At 41.1% G+C, this 9,045-nt stretch overlaps 1 protein-coding gene across 2 annotated transcripts in view; it reads left to right on the forward strand.

The window, feature by feature from the left end:
* Positions 1 to 9,045, forward strand: part of cntln (centlein, centrosomal protein) — a 136,651-nt gene that overhangs the window by 85,335 nt on the left and 42,271 nt on the right. For both annotated transcript variants that reach the window (XM_015049211.1, XM_015049212.1), the window contains exons 20-22: positions 1,795 to 1,892; positions 6,734 to 6,860; positions 8,188 to 8,325. In XM_015049211.1, the coding sequence (XP_014904697.1) occupies positions 1,795 to 1,892; positions 6,734 to 6,860; positions 8,188 to 8,325 (363 nt within the window). The remainder of the gene's footprint in view (positions 1 to 1,794; positions 1,893 to 6,733; positions 6,861 to 8,187; positions 8,326 to 9,045) is intronic.

Consider the following 9,045-nt stretch of genomic DNA (forward strand, 5'->3'; position numbering starts at 1 on the left):
AGCGGGCTTCATTGTTCCTTGGTTTTTTCCTAACCTTCATCGCAATTTTTTTTGTTTTGTTTTTTTTTTTTTTTTTTTTTTTGGTTTCTTTTTCAGAGAATTTTTGGCACTAGTTGACTTTATTTGTTCCTTTATCAGTAAAGGAACCAAACCTGGGATTCAAACCTGTGACGGCTGCGTCTGGGCGAATAACCTCTGTGTGCGGGGCGTCCGCTCCAACTGGTGTTTTTGAATGCTGTACATGATCGTGTAAATCGCTTCTGTGGACTAAAAGTGATTCATCTGGTTTATGTCATGTTAATGTGTTAAACTTTTTAGATTAATCGCATGCGTTAACGTTGACATCCTTAGTTAAAGTATGTGTTTTTCTTTACTATTCTTGTGGCCATTTTAGCTGCAGCACTGTTCCACAGCCCAGCAGTCCAGGATTAAACATGCATTTTTAGTTGAGGAAAAAAAGTCTCTCAGATTTCATCAAATATCAATTTCTGAGGCACTTTAACATTTCACTGAAAGCCTCAAAGTCCTTGAAGCTTCTGCAAGAAACTCTGTCAAGGTTTTACTTTTCAGATCATGCAAGAAGAAAAAAAAGCACAAAGTTTTCCGCCTTTTTAATTTACACACTGCATCACCTGAAATTGCATGTGATTTCAACATGAATTAGCATTTCATACCAATTGATCTTATTTCAGAGTAGCTGTCAGAAAGATGAGAAATGGAGGGTAACAGTGGCGACGCGCCCTGCATGGCGGGGAAGGAGGTGCGAGCGCCGCCGCGACATTATCACCCTCTCAGCAGCCCGCTCATCAGCGTCACCGAGCAGATTGCTGCTGTCGGTGCACACGTCTCAGGAAGTCATGCCAGGTGACACCTTAACAGAGAGGGAGGCGACGGAGGCGCATGTTTAACAACAGCTTGCAGTGGAGCATTTCCCCCAGACAGCGGCCTTCAAACCAAGAGTTCATCATTTTTATAAGCTGACATCATGACGTCCTTTGTTTCGTAGGCACAAGTGTTTAACACCAGGGCTACAACTGATGATGGATCTATTGATTAGTCTGACGATTAATCAATGGAAATTTGACCAATTATGCAGATTTTTTGTTTAAACCTTTTTATACAATATTAGAAATACATTAAAATATGCAAATGATTAAATGATTCTATTCCTTTTTGTAAACTTTATTTTTATGGCCTAAAAATGCTTGTTCATTTGCAGCAAAGGATGCAGTTAAAGAACATACTTCGACATACAGCGAGGTATGATATAGGATTAGCTGATTAATAATTGAATATCAAAGCATGTTTAAAAGGAGATTTGTTTGCAGTTTTTAAGTGGGTGAAGCTAAAACTGCCACCTGAGAAGTTCAGAGTAAAACTTTTATTTACAAACGAACGTTTTCTGATATTAAATGTAAAATTTACGACATTTTGCACGTCTTTTTCTTGATGAGTGTGTTGTTGTTTCAGCAAATTGGCCTTTTTTATTCTCCAGTTAATGATTAATCAATCACTAAATTAGTTGATTTCAATAATCAATTTATCACAATTAATCCAATTATTCTTTCAGTGCTTTTTAATACTCCTTAGATGCCTTACACATGCTTTTTTTTATCAGTATTGAAGGTGTGGGTTATTTTTTCCACTTTATAAAATGTATTATTCTCTTTAACCTCTTTTAGCGCCTTCTTGCCTTCCACTGTTACCATAATGAGAAGGCATGCTGTGCTTGACCCGCCATCAGCCGGGCTGAAACACATTAACGAACGCTCGTACCGTGTGCCCTCTCCCCAGAGCTCGAACGCTGAAGCCACAAAGCAGATGGCGGCTAACAAAGCCCTGCGCGGACAGCTCCAGGAGAAGGAGGACAAGCTCAGCCAGCTGCAGGACAAGTTAGTTACACACCTTTGTCTTAATTAGTGCTGCTTGTCCTCTTCGTGATCCCGGCCGTTTGTTGTTGTAGCTCTGTGATGCACCTTTTTCCCCCCCTGCACCTCTTTGTCTCTCCATCCCTCTGTCTGTGTGTCTTAATGCATTCTGTGCAGCTCTCATCTGCTGTGTTTGATTCCACCATGTGGCGATCTTCTCTCTGCTGCAGCTTCATCAGCAACTCAAAGAAAACAGTGTGGGATGTTAATATGAGCAGCTAGAGATAACACAGCGCACAAAGAGTCGTACCACTTAAACTTTTTCTGTTTTGTTGCATTAAAGCTATAAACTTGTGTCACATTGTGTTGTGAAGTGGAACGAGAAATTTGCATGATTTAGACTCTGACCAGTTTCTGTGTCTCCACCCGGTTTCACTGTGACAACGGTTTATTCAGTGTTTTAGGGTCAGAAAAGTCTCTTCATCCGCTTGTTTAGTCTGGATCAAAGGCAAACTTTATATATTTTTTGCTTGGTAAGGTTTGCTTTCACAATGTGCTTTTTAGACTTCAATTTTTAAACAAAGCCACACAGCTGACGATCATTGCTCCCATTGGACAGAAATGATGGGGGCGGGACAGAGAAACCACACACAGAGCTGGGGAAAGGTTTTACTGAAGGACGAGCAGCACGACTTCAACATGTTTTTACTCAGCTAGGAGTAAAAACATGTTGTTCAAGAAATTACTCAAGTAAGAATAAAGTATTTGGTAAAAAGGCTGCTGAAGTATCTAAATACGAATATGAAGTTTTTTCTCAAAATACTTTGTATAAATAACACAACAAACCTATGCAAAGAAAACATTTTCCTAAATTTAAGATATAAAACTTATGAAACCTTAGCAGAAACTGCAGGTTTGTGTAACGAGTTTGTTCTTCATTCAGTGAATTTACTCACAGTGCAGAGAATCCAGGAGCTTTACTGAAGTAAGAGTAGCGATACGTCAGAAGAAAGTTACTCATTAACAGTAAAAAGTAACTTTTTTCCAATAGATTACAGAGGTAAATGTAACGAGTTACTACCCTACTCTAATTTTATTTGGTAAAAGCAAACTTTGGAAATCCTGCTTGCTGCATTTCTGTTAATATTTGTGGCATGTTTGCATAGAGCAGCAACACACTTTGTAGGCACTGGCCTCTTTGAAACAATGTGCAGGAGGCTCCACCAGAGCTCTGACAGCATCAGAAATGGAGTTTGCCATTCTAAAGTGTTGAATCCACAGCTTTTCTGTAAAATCACTGATTTCCCCAAAACACTGCATACGTAGCCGCTGCTCAGTGTAAGAGGCTTCGTGCTCCAACGCCTGAATAAGACGCCAAAGTCTCGTCTGCTGGCTGATCTACGCTAGAGCCGTGGCTGAATTATGAACGTATCTCATCTGTTGCCACCGGGATTTTTAATGACTTAATGCATGAATCGACTTATTCATGTGTGATTTTTATTTCATTTCTTATTTAATGGAAACACAAGAATTGCGAAATTGTGGCTTTTTTTTTTTTGCATTAGTGGAATATTGAAAAAGTTATATGCACATCTTGGTCTTGGCTTTTTCCAGTGAAATTCCTGAGAAACCATGATCATTCTGCTAAAACAATTGACGCATTTCCTCCTGGCTCTGCTCAAGATTAAACTGGCATCAAGCAGCTCTGTGCACTGCAAAAACTAGTTCCACTGGAAGATTATTTCACTTGTAACATGGGAAAAATGCCTCATTATAAGTGAAATAATAAAGTACCACTAATAATAACTACTTTTTAAAAACTATGAAAAACTAATGGTTTAAAACAAGTTACTTTTAAGTTAGTTTTATCTTATTTAAAGTGTACTAAGATATTTGCATTAGAAATTAGACTTGGTAAGGTTTTGTGTTTTTACAGTTTGATTGCAGACGCCATGTCCGCCATGCGTTGGCTGCCATGTTGTTGTTTGGAGTTTGTAACGTCCGGCCTTCTCACGTAAATCACATGTGAATCAATGAATCCAGTCAGCTGTCAATCTAATCGATTGTTTTCAGTAAATGGCCTTTACTGCCTTTGCGATGTTTACGAAAACAGAGATGAGCCGCGCAGGATCTGCTAATGGAGCCGAATGTGGGAAGCAGCTAAAGACGCGGCTGGCAGCAGCCCCTATCGAGTCTCTCAGTTCAGCTTTTACTGCATTACGTAGTCCGCATGCGTCGCTGCAGACGATTCACTGTTGAGATCTGACCCACGTCTTGCATTTGCACTTTCAGAAAGGTACAAAGAACTACTTGGCTTTCCTCTGGTTGTGTTTGTCCGCTGTGCTCTGTCCTCTGCCTGACATTCTCAATAATACATCCAGGTTGTGCTTGCGATCAGAGCCGGGCGCAGGCGCGTGTTTGCGTGCGACCAAAGCACCAAGGATCACAGCTCCGTTTTCTCGCGACATCCGTTGCCTCTCCTTCATCTTTTTGTCGCTCAAACGCAACTCTGGATGTAAGTTTCGGCCTGCCGCTCCTCCGTGGAGGGACTCCTTCTCAGAATGAAAGACATGTCTAGACGTCTCTGAAATATACATCTCAGCACACGCACGGGGAGCAAGGCTGCTTTGCCTTAAAGAAGAGAAGAAGGGGGGGGGTAAAAAAAAGGAAAAAAAAAGAAATGAATTTCAAAGTACACCGGCATGTCCTCAGTCAATATCCGGCACTATGGCCCTGCCTTATTTATGAAGCTGCTGCTTTCATCTTTAGCCCTGTTGTCTATCAGCCACATGAAACATCCACCCTGTCTTCACTCCTAACAACATACACAGAAAAGTGCTCTCTCGCTCCTCGCTAACGCTCCGCACACCGCTGACTGTTGTTATTACAATACACGCATGTTTGATGAACAATATCGGCAACAAGCGCAGAACAAAGGGAACAAACGTGCAAGCGATCGCGATGCAGTCGGAGGCTCCTCGTCTTCTCGCTCCCACTAACGCTCATAAATAGAGATCATACGATCCGGCAGAAGTTCCGCGTATCGCTCATTCTTTTTTATCCTCTATTCTTTTTGGGGTGTGGGAGGAAAAAAAAGAACATCTAGAATAAATGTTGTGGGTCTAATTGCCATTAGCAGTGGGGCAGGGGGAGCTGCCGGGGCGCTTATTGCTGCTCTCCGTCTTTAAGTCAACAGCAGACAGTCATCTGAAAGGTTCAATATGGGTTTTCTCATTAATGGCCAAACCCATGGGGTAACCAGCCAGCGCTGCTCCCCCCCCAAACGTCCCCAGGCTAGACTCGGCTCTCATTTAATTTAATGTCACTCCAATAGGACAAGCTCACACTTATTTAACCAGCCCACCCTCCTAGAGAGACGGGGACATTTGCTCACATGGAGGCATTTGCTGGATCGTTGCGTCATCTGTTTATTTAAAACACACAACACTCTGAGTGTGTGTGTGTGTGTGTGTGTGTGTGTGTGTGTGTGTGTGTGTGTGTGTGTGTGTGTGTGTGAGAAGAGAAGAGAAGCCACTACATCTTTGAAATTAAAAAAATTCGCTTAATTAACTGCATCCTTATGATCTTTATTCTATTTGTTCCAGCTCCCTGAGGTTTAGACAACCATGAAAATGCCTTATATCTGCCTTTTATGAAAACAGAATAAAACATGCTAACACACTCAGACCACTTAAAAGAAGAACTCAAGAATATTAAGTATGTAAATAGAGAAGATTGTTGACACAGGAAGTGACACGCGCTGCATGATTGCTACAGTTCAGGAGTAAACAGTTTACAACGTAAAGGCACAGTTTGCCTTTCTGCAACTTGCGGCTCCACAGCCACAAGTGGCTCTTTGGACCTTTCAAAACGTCTCTTCATAACTTTGGTTAACATGGTAAAGAATCATCCAGTTTTTAATGGAACCTGGATGATCCATTAATCATCCAGGTTGCATGGCATTGAATTTCCACAACAGAACCTCACTAAAAGTTGCTCCACCTGGTGTTTGCTAATTGGTACTGGCTAGTCTGAAGGAGCTGAATGTGGGAGGGCTTCTCTGGGGCTTGGAAACTGCAGCTTGGAGGAGGAGCTGTGCCCTGAAGGCGGGCCTAAGTCCAACCAGGTGTTTTGCACAACTGACTGGTTACCATGGAGATTAGAGGATTTCTCAAACATGCATGAAATAATTAAGGCAATTAAGGTTTTTTTTATGAGGGAATAACATCAAAACATGATGTAAATCTCAAAAAAGTTGATTTTACATAATACTGCCCCTTTAAAAATTCTAAATTATCATATTTTAAAAGGTCAGGTGATGTTAGCGGCTCTAAGCGGGTTTTATTTAGCAGGACTGAAGGTTAAATCGTCTGTTTGGACTGTACAGGCTGCAGAGCCCTGTCTTATGGGAAATCCCTCTGAAACAAACGGGAAGTCTCCCTTGTAAGCGGCCTCCTCTGCAGAAAGCCTCCCTGTTGAAGCATTTATGTGTCTGAGCTGTAAAATGATAAACATTAAAATGCCGCGTTGCTGTCGCGGCTGATTCGAGACGCCGTTTGTCAAAAAGGACTCCCCGGTCACACTTAAAGCGGCGCTTGGTGCCAGAGCATTTGTTCTAATATATGCCAGCTAGAATTATACATGCATCCCCGTTTTACGCCCCTCCACTTATCCAAGCAGCATGCCAGTGTATTTAGTTGTCATAATGAGCTGTCATGGCTGATGCAGCGCGTTGGGACGCCGCGTCTGCCAGCTCTACTTGTGTGTGTGTGTGTGTGTGTGTGTGTGTGTGTGTGTGTGTGTGTGTGTGTGTGTGTGTCGTTCTCTGTGTTATTTCTGTGTTAAGTTTTTGCATCTTCTTTTAGGGTGAGCCACGCTGAGCGAGACGTGGCCATGAAAAGGCAGCTGGTGGAGGACCTGAAGACCAGACTAAAGGTCCTGCAGGACATGGAGAGAAGTTACCGGGCTCAAGTGGAGGACCTGGACAAGAAGGTGGGCAGACGTCTCTGTCTCATCACGGTTGAACTCTTTTCACAAAAGACTTTCAAACCATTTGATTGCATATTTAGAGCCATTATAACAGTGAATGCATCCTTAGTGTCAGAGCCGAGGTAACAACCAGGACTCTCTCTTTTTTTGTTTTTCAATTAAATTTATTCTTAGTGTCCCTAATGGACACCCTGGACCTGTCGCCATGGCAACACCGAGGCAAACAACCATCATTAGCTGTCATTACAGCTGTTGCTTTTACAACAAATAATAAAAAAGAGTGAAAGCTGTTGCACTGAGTCAACAGTTTGTAGACAAACCTTCAGTAGAAAAACAGCTGCAGGGTTTTTGTTTTCTCTGCCAGCTGTGCAGCTCTTTGGACTGAAATGTTTGCTGATTCTCCATCACACTGCAGAGAGAAATTCTGAAAAGAGCAATTTCCAAGTCTTTCTTCAAGTTCTTCCTTGGATCTAAATCTGGATGTCTGAGATATTTAAATGCATGGATGTGTTTTTATTCTAAGCAGCAGTTCTCAAAATCTGGCTCCAGTTCCACTGGTGGTGCTGAACCTGTTTTTGTGCAACAGGCAAAAACTTAGAGGAGCAAACAGCAGGGAGCGAGAAGAAACTTGAATGTTTGAGTAAAAATGGAACCAATGGATTAGATGTTGGTTTTTATTTATTTTATTTTTACACCACAGACGGAAAAAAAACAACTTCTGTTTTAAAATGGCTGCCAAGATGATGGGAGCTGGAAAACTTGGCATTTATCAAAGTGGTACATGTAGGAGTGGATGATATGGACTTTTTGTATTAGTACTCTGATAACAATAAAGATTATGATTAAGATCCTGTTTATTACTTCGTGTGTGGCATTCACAGTGCCACAAACACACATATTATTCTTGAAAAACATTTCACATGGGATTTTTCAGGATGCCATAAACTTTAAAATGTTTTGATCTACATCATTGACTTGCACACAGTAAATGCACATCATCATATTTTTGAATTTACTCATATTTATTCATTCTGTCATGGAACAAATAGTGGAGAAAGTAACAAAAATCATACTGTCAGTTTTTTATTTATCAACAATAACTGAATAACTGATATCTGCAGGGAATTGGCTGTAGTGAATTTTATTTAGGGGTATCAAAGTAAAGAGGGGTGAGTTCCAATGTGTCTCACACTTCACATTTGAACTTTGCAAAGAAAATCCAGTTCAGATAACAAAAACGTAAACTTTGGAGGGTGAATACTTCTGCAGGGAACTGTATACTGTATAAAGTTAGATTGTGTGCATTTAACTGCTCTCTCTGTCCGTCCAGGTGAAAACGCTTTCGGAGGAAGCCTCCAACAGGAAGGCGCTGATTGAATCCCTGAAGAGGAGGTTAAATGTTGCAACAACAGAGAAAGGCCAGCATGAGGCGTCCTGTGCAAAACTGAAAGACGACATGGAGAAAAAGGTAAGAAACCACCAAAAATACTTATCCCTACTGAACAAATGTATGTGATCTTCTGAATCTGAAGAAAGTTACAAAAGAAAATCTCTAAAAAATGCTCTCAATAAGTTTTTCATGCATTTAGCAAATAGAAATAATTTAGGACTATTTCAAACGTCTCTGAAAACAAGAGACGTTTGTCCTGATTCAACCACAGACAATGAGACGAAACTGTGTCTTTTTATTCAGTGTATGTAAACATCTGGTTTTATCTGAATATCTGACGCTTTCTACTGACTCTTTCACATTTAATTCAGTTGTTCTGTTGAAGCTCAGTATAGAAATAGACACGAAAGCAAAGCATTGTTTAGTTTGGTTGGTCTTCACATGGAGATTTCCTGCTAATATCTTGATCATATTTTATCACCAATATGATCCGGATATTTTTTGTTTTCTGTGGATAATTTTTTTGTATTCTGTGGATTATTTTTTTGTTTTCTGTGGATTATTTTTTGTTTTCATCCATCCATCCATCCATTTTCTGAACACCCTTGTCCCTCAGTGGGGTCGGGAGGGGTGCTGGTGCCTCTCCAGCTAACGTTCCGGGCGAGAGGCGGGGTACATCCTGGACAGGTCGCCAGTCTGTCGCAGGGCAACACAGACACACAACCATGCGCACACACACACACACCTAGGGGCAATTTAGACAGACCAATTAACCTAACAGTCATGTTTTTTGGGACT

This window comes from Poecilia latipinna, unplaced genomic scaffold (genome assembly GCF_001443285.1).
Source record: "Poecilia latipinna isolate Pla-1442-1.1 unplaced genomic scaffold, P_latipinna-1.0 Scaffold934, whole genome shotgun sequence".
Classification (NCBI taxonomy): domain Eukaryota; kingdom Metazoa; phylum Chordata; class Actinopteri; order Cyprinodontiformes; family Poeciliidae; genus Poecilia; species Poecilia latipinna.